The sequence below is a fragment of the Centrocercus urophasianus genome, unplaced genomic scaffold (genome assembly GCF_019232065.1).
Source record: "Centrocercus urophasianus isolate 14NV4802_14NV808 unplaced genomic scaffold, USGS_Curo_1.0 seq_306, whole genome shotgun sequence".
NCBI lineage: Eukaryota > Metazoa > Chordata > Aves > Galliformes > Phasianidae > Centrocercus > Centrocercus urophasianus.
In genome coordinates, this window is record NW_024884874.1 from 11,634 (window position 1) to 24,137 (window position 12,504).

Here is a 12,504-nt window from a genome sequence, read left to right on the forward strand (position 1 = left end):
AAGTATAGTCCAGAAAACAGACTCTTCATCCTGAGATTCATCTTCTGTAGAGTGTGAGTATTTCTGGGTTGCCTCCATCTCCTCTGGATTGTAGGAAGCCTCGCCAAATGGATGCTGTACGACTGTTCGATCATAGTAGACTTTCATTTCAAACTCACTCTCCTGGTGACTCACTCTCCTGCCCATAAATCCCTATTCCCACTGGTCGGCGGAAGTGTGCTGCTACATGGACAACGTCTTGGCCACAAGTAACAGACTGTAACTCGTACTCGTCAAAGCTGGGGTGAAGAGTCATATCGGATACATACAAATCCGCATCACCTTTTAAACTCTGCATCTGAAGTACTATCTTTCCCTCATGATTTAGTCTCAAGTAGCTGTAGTTTCCTGCTCCAATCTGGCCTTGAACAACATGAAGAAGAATCCATTCTTCAGGTACATCCTCTTCCTCAAAGGCGTTTACCAAACATAGTACTCGAGCTGCCACAAATACTATCAGGATTCTCCTCCAGCGTGCTGCCATGGCTCTTATGTTTTATTCTGATTCTTCCTATTGTCAAGTCCAGTACTCTGCGAATACAAAACGATTTAGAGTTAGTATATTTAATTCCTGGAAGGAATCAGGTTTTGTTCACACCAAATCAAGCAACTTCAATAAAAGCTGGTTATTTACTGAGAAAACACAATGCGCTAAATGACGTGTAGATTATTTCTCTGCCCAAAAGCAGCATATTGTCACTGAAGAAGCGTGTGTACTTTCATCAAGTTTTTGTTACTATATGAACGCTCAGCTCTTTACAGCACTTACCTACACGACAGCTCAGGCTGCTGGGGCAGGGCAGAGAGGGAAGGGGCTGTTACACAATCAAGGCTCCCGCACCCTTTCCCTCGTTGCACGCTGCTGCCCAGGCGGCCTCAGCACAACAGCTGCACACAACGCACGAGCTCTAAACCTTGCCGAAGACTTCCAAAGAATGCAGCTGACCGAATTTAAATGCCAGTCAAGGGTGCTTTAAAGCTTCAGATGGCTTCCATCCCTTCGTGCCTTCCGCAAAGACTGTACAATTACCTTAAACATGACAGCTACTGCTAAACTGTTCGTAACCTGCTAGCATCAAAACAAACCGCATGACTCCCGCTGAAACGGGACGCTGAAACGGGTTTTACAGATGACAGACGGAGGAAGCTCCCAGCTTACGGTCGCATGGGCCTCAAGGCCCCAGTTCTGCAACGACAGCATACAAGAGAACAGCCCCGCCCTCGTAACCTTCCAAACCAACAAAAACCCCTCTGAACAGCGACAGAAAAATAGCCTTCTACCTTTCGCTGCGCAGCTCACCTCCGTCCCGCCCCGGGGCTTCGGCGACTGCGAGGCCGCGGCTCCGTAGACGTGCGGCAGGGCAGGGTGGCTCGGAGAGATCCCGCCCCAAGGCGAGCCGGCACACCCCGACAGCAGCGGCCGCACAGAGGCAGCGCGGAGGCCGATTCCGAAGAGCCTCCGGGCCCGGCACCGCCCCTCTCGCTTCGCCGCTCCCCTCGAACCCGGCCCGGACAGCGGCGCGACAAGCGGGCACCGCCTCTCAGCCCCGCCCCGCAACCGCCACTCACCGCCCTTGCGGCCGCCGCCGCCGCCTCCCCGCCTCTCCCGCGCACCGCGGCAGGCGGGCCAGGCGGGGCTGCGCGCAAGCCGCAGACTGAACCCTCTGCTATCGCGAGAGTTGGGCTGCGCGCGCGGCCGTCGCTCTGGCAACCCGCCCCGCCCACCTGCTCTTGTGTGACTGCACAACGCGCAGCGGCGCTTGTCCCTCTCGGCGACCCGTCGGCAGCGTCGCGGTTGCCATAGTGACCTCCCACGAGATCTCTCCCCGCCCGTTGCTCGGCGGCTGGGCGGCTTCGTCCCGATCCCCCGCGCAGTTAGGAGGTCGGGACGCACCCCGAGCCGCCGGCGGTGCCCCGCTGTAGGATGGAAAGCGAGGGCGACAGCTGTTCGTGGGGAAGGAGAGAAGACCCTGTGGTCGTCCGCGAAAAACGTCTGTTTAAGTCCAGGTTGCCGGAGTGCCTCGTCCAGGTGGCGTGCGGACACCAGCACTGCGCCTTCCCGCTGAATCGCAACGAGCTGTGCGTCTGGAATACAGCTGGCAGCCCTGCTGCACAGGTAACAACACCTCCCGCTGTACGCTGTAGAAAAACGTCAAAAGGGAAGGCATGGAGAAAAAATATGGTGATGAAGCATTAGGTTTCACTTCTATGTGTAGAAGGTGCATTTATTGTGAGCTTTGTTGCTGTGATGAGAATAACTCAAGGGGTTTTGGTGGCCTGAGTCTGGCGGCTGGTGAGTTGCATGCAGCCGCTGGCTCACTGCCTCCCAGGATGAGCGAGAGGATCCATAGGGCAACAGTGAGAAAGGCTTGTGTGCTGAGATAGAGGCAGCATAATGAGAGAAGGACAGGGGAAGAAAGTGATGCAAAGGTAAGTGCTTCTTGCAAGCACAGTGGTGCCCAGTCACCTTCTGATCAACTCCTCAACATCTTTCATTGCTGAAGATGATGTGTTATGAGGACAGGCTGACAGATCTGGGAGCCTAGTGAAGAGAAGGCTCCGGAGGACCTTATAGCACTTATAGCAGCCTTCAAGTACCCAAAGGAGACCTACAGGAAAGCTGGGGAGAGACTTCTTAGAAGTGCATGTAGCGGTGGGACAAGAGGAAATGGTTTTAAACTGGAAGAGGCTAGATTTAGACTAGATGTTAGGAAGAAAATCTGTACTGGAACAGGTTGCCCAGTGAGGTTGTGGGTGCCCCCTCCCTGGAAGTATTCAAGGCCAGGCTGAATGGGGCTTTGAGCAACCTGGTCTAGTGGGAGGTTTCCCTGCCTGTGTCAGGGGGGTTGGCACTAGATGATCTTAAAGGTCCATATCAATTCAAAACATTCTATGATTATATGATTCTATATCAGGTGGTATGGGAAGCTCCTTTTGCCAGCTGGGGGCAGCTGCCCTGCTGTATCAGCTCTCTGCTTCCTGCCTGCCCCCAGCCTACTTGCTGGAAGTTGGCACATCAGAATGGCAAAATGAGAAAGCCTTGACACCACTGGCACTGTTCAGCATTGGTTGAATATTTTGCATTATCTACGTGTGGCCGGATTAGACACAAAAACCAGAACAACACCATATAAGCTGCTACAAGGAAAGTTTACTTCATCCCAGTACAGCTATATTGTAAATTATTAAGTGATTTTGGAACAGTGAAAGAAAATGAATTTGAAACAGTTATTTTGTTAATTTTTCAAACATTATCCGTGTAATTTTACATTGTTTGTAATTTTAATTTGAAATGACTTATTTTTCCACCTACTTTTGTCAGCCATTATGTTTGTCAGGACATCAGCATGCAATTTCTGCACTGTCTTTTGGAAGTAAAATCAATCCACTTCTAGTCTGCTCAGCTTCCCATGAGCGTGTGATAGTGTGGAATCTTGATGAATGCACAACGAAACTGCGAGACGGTAGAGTATTATTTACATAACATATATATTAGATATATCTGCAATAGAAGGCAATCACTCACTGCCACCTATAAGCCTAGCAGTGCCGAACCCGTCTCTCAACAATGACCACCTTAACAAACGACCCTCCAACACCTTCTTCCACTACTACTTTTATAATAAGCTGTAATTTCTGAGTAGAACGCATTAACCTCTCAGATTCAACGATTTTTAAAAGTATTTAGAGATACTAGAGATAGAGATACGAGATACTAAAAGCTTTATTTCCTGGTTGCCCTCCCCCGGTGATGCCAAGCCGTAGCGCAGCCCGACCGCCTTACCGCATCCGAATAACCGGAGCGCTGCCGCGCTGGCAGGGCAGGGAGCTGGCCATGGTGCTGACCCGCAGCTGAGGTTGGGCTGGGCTGAATGGCGGCTGTTGGCAGTTTAAATGGACTGAAATGTATAGGAAGAATGAAAGAGAGCAAGTCATGGCTCACTAGTGCCCCAGTGACACTGTCCTAAACATATTGTTATAGCATTATGATTTAGAGGCTTTATGACCCACTTTTTGTGTCAATGTTGTGGAAGAGTCAGGTGGCCCATCATTGTTAAAAATGATGTTGATTTGCCTATCATTTAATGTGTAGAAATTGTGTTTCGTACTCTGCCATGGTGAATGTGCAAAGCTACATATTATTAAAAAAAAAAAAAACACACAAAAAAACACTCGTAAAGAAATGAGAATGTTTTAAATACTTTTATAATGAATGTTATTGTTACACTTTAATCCATGCAAGTGTAACATAGTTTCAGGGAATGATTCAGGGAGTGGGCATGAAATTGGACTAAAAATTCAGGGGAAACAAACATGGAAATTAATTAGAGTCACTTAGTGGAAGATCAGTAGACAGTCTGTGTACATTTAATATAAAGACATTTGAAAGCCAGATTCACTGCTGCTAGATTTCCTTCTTCACCTTTCTGTCTCTGTCCACACGCTCTTCAGCAGATGCTGTGTAGACTGTCTCTGCCCAGACTGCTCTCTGCACAGTCTTGGACTATTTTTTTTCACATTATTTTTATCAAATGTCAGGAAGTTGAGTTCTTTATGTGATTCATCTCTCCATGCTGATAAACCTTGATACATTAATCTGTTATAGAAAGACTCCTCAGTGTCTAGAGTAAAACCTAGAAAAAGGCTGTTGTGGCTGTGTTCTGGTTAGTTTGCAGCCTATGCAATCCTAAGACTTGATAAGATGTCCAAAATCTGTACAGTGTTGAAGGCAGCATCATAAAATGTGGATCTGCAGAACGACTGAGATGAACATAATGATGTGGTGATAAGAGGGATGAAAAATGTCTGTTCTCAGAGCGATTCTTCTCATCCTACTATGCAATGATTTGTAGTGGTGTACTCCCCTGTTCAGCCTTTTCCCAGAGAAGAATTAAAACCAGGAGAAGAAAAGTCTCCCTTGCTTAGTGGTTGAGTGGCTGAAATATTCATCAAAAATATTCAGAAATATTTTTCAAATCTCTGCTCTGCTGGGTTTGAATCAGGATTTCCTGTCTCCAAAATGAACAAGGCACTACTAGGTTCTCTAGACATGCCATTCTGATACAAAAATTCTATCCTTGACATTAGTGAGATTTGATATGCATGCTTATTATTAGTGTTGCAAAGAGTACCATATATGGTCTAGGTAAGGAGGTAGATGGATAAATCTTCCTGGTATATAGTTCTGCACTTTGCTTTCCAATAACCTAGTCTAATTGGACTAGATGATCTTCCAATCCATATTGTTATATATTATTAAATGATGGGTTACTCTGTATATTTTCCTGACAGATACTGGTATAAATGTCTTGTTAGATAGCTGCTATGCAATGTTTGTGAGAATCTTGCTGCATCAGAATTTTAGATTTTGCTAAATCTCAGTAATAATAAAATTGCTGCAGGGTTAACACCTCAAGGAATTATTATTGGAACTCTTCTGAGGTTGGTTCTTCATGTAAGATTTAGTCCAGATGATCAACAAGTGGCAGTATGTGCTTGAAATCGAATCTACATGTTAAGTGCAAAGGTGAGATACCATTCTTTGTAGCCACAGTGCTGTTGTTTCTTGAAGTTCATCGCTTTCAATAAAATCATGATGTGCTACTGTATGCATTCATATTCTCGTTTAGAAGAAAACAAATACAAATGAATGCTGAATAGCATTATCAATGACACGTCATAAAAATGATGACAGAGTAAAGTGTTGAAGTTAAACGATATCCCAGTGTTATGAAAACATCTGAAAAATTACTCCTTTATCACTCACTTTGAAAAAGCAAATGCAACATGTGGTGTTTTCTGCCAGCAGAATGATATACGTGACTATATTTGGCTTAAGAAAATCTTGTTGAATTTATAATTTGAACCTGTCTGATGTTATTTTTAGCAATAATTCTTAGTTATTAAGACCTTGAATTAATTGCCAGTTTTGTTTTGAAATCTGTTTTGCTTTTATTTTGACTTTCCTATTCGTAGAATGAAGCTATACTAGTTAAATTGAATGGCCACCTGGCTCCAGTGACTGCTGCTGAGTTTTGCACGTGGCAGAAAAATATGGTTATATCGGTGTCTGAAGACAGAAGCTTCAAGGCAAGGAAATTCTTGAGCTGCATTTAAAAAAAAATAATAGAATTAATGAATTTTTGAATTAATGTTGTCTTTTTTTTCCTAAAAACATTTGCTGAAAGCTAAGCAAAAGTCATCTTTGATATTATAGAGACCAAGATATTGTTTTTAAGAATTGCTTGCAAAGTTATCATAAAAATTAATTATTTTTATTTATTTATCTATTTCTAATGACAATGAAGGTTTTTCATAGTCAAAACAGTATAGTGAAGTGTTAACTTTGGTGATTTTTATTATCTGGCAAATAAACTCTGGCACTTATTGATTAAACAGAGCCCGACACAATAAAGAGGCAAACAAATGAACAAACCCTGTGGAAAAGAACCTTACTATATTGCATCGCTTTCAGTGGCTGCATTTCCTCGTTTTCACCACTTGATGGCCTTTAAAAGTTTGTTTTTTCCTTAAAGATCTAAGTAGGTGCCTATCTTATTTTGTTTTTCCCTATAGGTATGGGACTATTCTACTAGACTGTTAATGTATCAGTCAGGGATATTAACAGGTAAATTTTCCTTTTTTATATACTTCTGCACAGCAAAATGTATCGATCTGAACAATAAAATAAAATCAGTATGTAGGTGTTTAGTTGATCTAGTAAAAATATTTCTAGTAAACTATATGCTAGCTCATATATTTTCCTTAAAGTGGGTAGGTAGTTTCAGTGTATTTTTATAAACAGTTCTTGAACAGAATATGCGTTTAACTGTTGGCATTTACTGAGATGTGCAAATAGTTCTATTGTCTATGTGCTTTTTTTTTTTTTTTTTTTTAATTTTTTGTAGGAAATGAAAAGAAATACTATAAGTGTACCATGTGTAGGTTTACTAGCAGGGCTTGTTGTTGAAGGCATACATTGACTTTAAAATCAAAAGCTGCGTTTTATAGAAAGATGAGAACAAAAGGAGAGGAGGACAAGCATCTGTGCAGCAAGGACGCTCCTCTCCAGTAGAACTTTTCCTGAGAGTAACCATATGGTTTTCACCAGAACATGCTCCAATTCTGTGCTGGTTGTTCTTGCTTATGGTGCAATTAGAGCAAGTTGGAGCACACTTCGACTGGGGGAAGGAACTATGTGGGAAATGGTTGTTAAGCTTTGTGCTTATCTTTTAGTAGATGCCTCAAAGCAAAGGGAGAGCTCAAACCTATGGTAGGAAAGAAGAGGAAGAAGGAATGACTCCTCTCTGAGCCTGTGGCAGTTGCTTTGATTGAACTGGTTTGTGGTAGCAAGGCCATGAGAATAACAGTAGGTGATCTGACAATGGGGCTCTGAAAAATATTGCTGCTTAAGCCTGGGTGAAAGGGTGCAGCAAACCACGGCCTCTGCAGTGTAGATAGAAGGTTACTGAAAATCACAGCCATACCATTTTAGGAAGGCAGGCTACCGATCTAGAAATGGAAAACCCACTGCAACAAAAAAAAGCGAAGACCCTTTGCCTTAGGGTTTTGTTGTTGTTGTTTTGTTTTGTTTTTACCTTTCTTTATAAATAGGAGCTAGCAATTTTGAATAAAATTTCTGATTCATGTGTATTCTGGAACTGATTGCAACTTTTTTGGAACAGCATTTCCTTTGCTAAGTCTACTAGTTGACGAAGAAAAGAGACAGATCATCACTGGATGTGCTGAAGGACAGGTAGTAGACAAAAAATAATCTCTCTGTGACAAAATAGTCAACTATCATTAATTTATCAAGAAGCATCACAATTTGCATGCTAGTTTTAAAATGCTGCAACATTTTATTTTAGCAAACATAACAATATAACACCTTTATTACAAAATGCAAACTTTTTCCTCAAAACCATGAAAGTTTTTAGAACTGCAATCAGTAAGTATATGCACACTGAGATGCTATATGTATCTGTTTTAAAAGAAAAAAAGAAAAGCAGAATTCTCATTTTTTGGCCAAGAAAAAAACGAATAACCATAAATTGGAGAGACCATGATTTTAATGTGGTGGAATTCTAAGAAAAATGTAATAAATGTACTTGAAGCACTTGAGTTCTTCTTTAATTTAATGCTAGGAATAAATTAATCTGATTTTTTTTCTGTGGCATGTTGAAGCTCTCTTCCTTCAGTGTAAGTGTCCGATGGATAAGCAATTGGTTGAAAGGCCGCAGACAGAGGGTGGTGGTCAATGGCTCTGTGTCCAGGTGGAGGCCGGTAACAAGTGGTGTCCCCCAAGGGTCTGTCTTGGGACCGGTGCTCGTTAACATCTTTATTAATGACATCGATGAGGGAATTGAGTGCACCCTCAGCAAGTTTGCTGACGACACCAAGCTGAGTGGTGCGGTTGATACGGTGGAAGGAAGGGATGCCATTCAGAGGGACCTCGACAGGCTGGAGGGCTGGGCTCGGGTGAACCTAATGAGGTTCAACACGGCAAAGTGCAAGGTTTTGCATTTGGGCCGGAAGAACCCCAGGCACCCGTACAGGCTGGGAGGAGTGGGCCTGGAGAGCAGCTCGGCAGAGAAAGACCTGGGGGTCCTGATGGACGAGAGACTGAACATGAGCCAGCAGTGCGCTCTGGCAGCTCAAAAGGCAAATGGGATCCTGAGCTCCATCAGGAGAGGGGTGGTCAGCAGGGAGAGGGAGGTGATTGTCCCTCTCTACTCGGCTCTTGTGAGGCCCCACCTGGAGTACTGTGTCCAGGTGTGGAGCCCTCAGTACAAGAAAGACATTGAGATTTTGGAAAGGGTCCAGAGGAGGGCGACTAAGATGATCAGGGGGCTGGAGCACCTCCCCTATGAGGACAGGCTGAGGGAGTTGGGCTTGTTCAGCCTGGAGAAGAGAAGGCTGCGGGGTGACCTCATTGCAGCCTATCAATACCTGAAGGGAACCTACACCCAGGAGGGGAGTAAACTCTTCCAAAGGGCTGACAACAGCAGGACTAGGGGAAATGGATCCAAGTTGAAGGAGGGAAGATTTAGGTTGGATGTTAGGGGGAAGTTCTTCACAAGGAGAGTGGTTAGGCCCTGGAACGGGCTGCCCAGGGAGGTTGTGGATGCCCCGTCCTTGGACGTGTTCAAGGCCAGGTTGGACGGGGTCCTGGGCAACCTGATCTGAATGTGTGTGTTTGGTGGCCCTGCTGGGCAGGGGGGTTGGAACTACATGATCCTTGAGGTCCCTTCCAACCCGGGTGATTCTGTGATTCTGTGATTCTGTGTGATGGGTCATGAAGAAAGTTAAATATGTAAATACGGTGATGCCTAAAAAGACAAAGGTATCAATGAGATTAACTTATGTGGCCCATTAAGCAATTGCACACAGATAGCCTAGGATTTTTAATTGTAGGTAATAGTCTGTGAGGAGTTGTTTTTAAAAAACATAAACATATGGGAATTAGACATGCTGTTCAAATTGATAATGGCTTCTTCTGCTAATAATGAAATAATAAAATAATAAAACCTTTGAAAAGTTTGGGATATAGATAGATGTAATTTAATTTCTGGTCCCAGGTAAGATGAGTAAAAATTCATTACTTACATAAGCAGAGTTCAGTATTGAACCTCTAGCTCATATTTGTATAATTTCATTGCAGTTGCTTTTCTTTTGTTTTCTTTCGGCTTTGGATTTTCAGTTTAAGCAGTGATCAGTTACCGTTGTGTGGCACATACTGACTTAAAGAAAGAGCAAGAGAAATTCTATAATGAAATCTGGAAATCTGAAGAAGAATTAGGTAGCATAGTGCTTCTAGTATGCTGGTTTTGCTATATTTCAATTGTTATTGACTACTGAGTGTGTGTGCCTTTTATGCCATGAAAGGTAAGTGTAAGTGATGGAGTTTTGAATCTCAGTCACGTGAAATCTTTGACTGAAGTTGATATGAAGGTGGGGATTGGCATTCAGGGAGGAATTACGCATATATGTCTCTAATAACATCTTGGATAATGTATCTGCTTGTAAATCATAGCATGATACATGTGAGAATAAAATCAATTCCTGAAAAAGATAATCCATTGTCTAAGTGGAGTACCATTTCTCGGTTACCTTTGAAGCTTCTAAGAATCTTCTATTTTACACTGCGTTATGTTATTTTATGCTATATGTTTTGCTGTGCTATGTTGTTTTATGTTTATACCAGAGCCCCCATGATATATTATTTAACTGACAGTGGTATTTTTATGACACTGAGTACTTATAAATGAATAACGATTGCACCTCAGCAAGGTGATTCTCTGGCTCAAGACATCTCCATCTTTTGAAACTGAAAGATAGTGTGGTCTTATTTCATGCTATTTTACTGCATTACTTCTAATTCTCTCTTAAATCCCTTCTGTTTGCCTTATTTCATTGTTTTGTTGACTGATGATATTGTTGATTGTTTTTTTTTAGGTGAAAGGCAAAATGCTTCTGAGCTTTGCAAAACAAACAGCATGAAACCAGAGGGGTCAGTGGAAGCATCATTGCCTGTTCTCCTAATTGAACACTGTGACTATTCAGTATGTTTCCACAATGAAGAAAATATGTAAGTTCCTTACAATATCACCAGGTTCTTAGGTTATTTTCACAGCATCAATTTTAATTGAAACTTTTTCCTTTGAACTGCAGATTTTAAAAATGCATTTAAAATCTTCTATGGGATGGCTTATTATTTTTGTCATATTGGAATCAAGTTAGCTAGTATTACTGTGTCTTATATATTGAAAGAAAAAACAAAAAAAAAGCTTCTTTATCATACTCAGGTATGTTTGGTTTTTTTGTTTTTTTTGTTTTTTTTTCCTAATAGGTGCTGTGCCCAGAATAGAAGCTATTTTTGGAAAGGAACCTCTACTGGCTTATCATTAATAAATTTAGCAAACTTGGAACTGGAAGCGTTTTTATGTTACAAAGGTATCATTAGAAAATGTCTTGCTACAATCTAACATTTTCTTTGTTGGCTGATATAAATAGTAAAAGAATTGGTTAATACAGCAAAAATGTTTTTTAATATTTTAATTTAGCAATTAATTTTACTGTGCTTTTCTATCACTGATGACTTGTTTCAGAACGTGTCAGTACTAGATTTTTGTAGTGGTTACTAATGAATTCTTATTCAATTTAGCAAGCTAATTACAAGGCATGTTATTCTACTCATACTTCATGATGTGGCTGTAAGCTAGAAGGATATATACTGAAAATCGTGGGTTATGATTATGTCAAAACAGCATGAGTAAATTTTTTTCCCTTTTAAATGTAAATACATCTCTTACCACTGTGTTCTTTTTGGTAAAGATTACAGTGGCCTCAGTATTCGATTTGCTAGATGGTGTTCATTAATGAAGAAAGCAGTTAATGGAAAGGTGAGTATATATTTAGCATTTATTTAACGAATGTTTACATTTCCAGTTATTTTTATAAACGTTAATTCTGCATTTTGTATACAAATCATGTACATGTACACTATTTTATTTATTCAAAATGTGAATTGCAGAGTTATTTCGCTGGAGATGATTCTTTAAGGAGTTTTCTAGTTTTAATAGTTCTCAAAATTTAAATACTATCTGAAGTGACTAGAAAGCAAAAGGTGAATTGTTTTTTATGGTGTTTGGTGTGTACCTTGAATGTCAAGAATGACCACTGAGGGGGCAGAGGCACTGCCTTAGAGGAAAAAAAGGTAAAAACGTTGTTACACCTTTTCCTCAAACAGATGCTGGGATGAACTTCTGAATCTTTCCAAGAAATCTGCAAAAACCGAGTTGTGAGAAAATTTCTGTGGAAAATCAGCAAAAGAGCTTTTTTAGGAAATGAAATATATACATATAATATTACATACAAGCACCATAAGCATATTTTGAAGGACACCATTAAGCACTTTTTACTGCTTAATGCTGTGAGACCAAATCTATGGATATCTCTGAGTAATTTTCATAATTAAAAAACAGTTTCATTCTCTGTTATAAATACCTTTGTGTTAGAGCTTAAACTGTGAAATACATGGTGTGCTATTTTATAGTGTAATTATTGCAGGTTTTATGCTTGATCACTTCAATGTTTGAAGACATCATTGCTGTGTTGGAAGTTAACCCTGCTTTGTTGGTGACATCTCAGCAGAGTGGTGTTCTTAAAAGTGGAAATGAAGGGAGTCTATCAGTCATTGCCAGGTACAGAATAACTTAAAATGTTCTTATTTTTTTTCAAAATTGGATAATGCATTTGTTTTTCTGACACTTAGGTGTATCACATGCTTTTGTACAGTGTTATTTTCTGACTTGGATTAACTTTACCTGTTTCCCTGTCCTGCTTTATTGCACTGAGTGGGAGAAATTACTAAATTGCATAGAGTGGTTGGGACCAGAAGGGACATCTGGAGGTCATCTTGGAGGTCCCTTCTAAAGCAGGGACACTCAGAGCAGGGCCCAAGTC

At 41.4% G+C, this 12,504-nt stretch overlaps 2 protein-coding genes across 2 annotated transcripts; one reads left to right on the plus strand and one right to left on the minus strand.

Moving 5' to 3' along the window:
- Positions 1–6: 6 nt before the first annotated feature.
- CUNH6orf120 (chromosome unknown C6orf120 homolog) lies at positions 7–1,425 on the minus strand (the record flags this gene model as incomplete). Its single annotated transcript, XM_042829335.1, is given in 3 exon segments — positions 7–171; positions 173–570; positions 1,321–1,425. Coding segments are annotated over 2 exon segments (516 nt in total), but the record flags the coding sequence as incomplete, so codon positions are not given.
- A 478-nt stretch (positions 1,426–1,903) lies between these two features.
- LOC122165934 (WD repeat-containing protein 27-like) lies at positions 1,904–12,242 on the plus strand (the record flags this gene model as incomplete). The annotated part of the gene is given in 11 exon segments (XM_042829331.1): positions 1,904–2,155; positions 3,362–3,503; positions 5,442–5,566; positions 6,016–6,129; positions 6,616–6,667; positions 7,725–7,795; positions 10,495–10,515; positions 10,518–10,627; positions 10,889–10,992; positions 11,374–11,441; positions 12,109–12,242. Coding segments are annotated over 11 exon segments (1,133 nt in total), but the record flags the coding sequence as incomplete, so codon positions are not given.
- Positions 12,243–12,504: the final 262 nt, after the last annotated feature.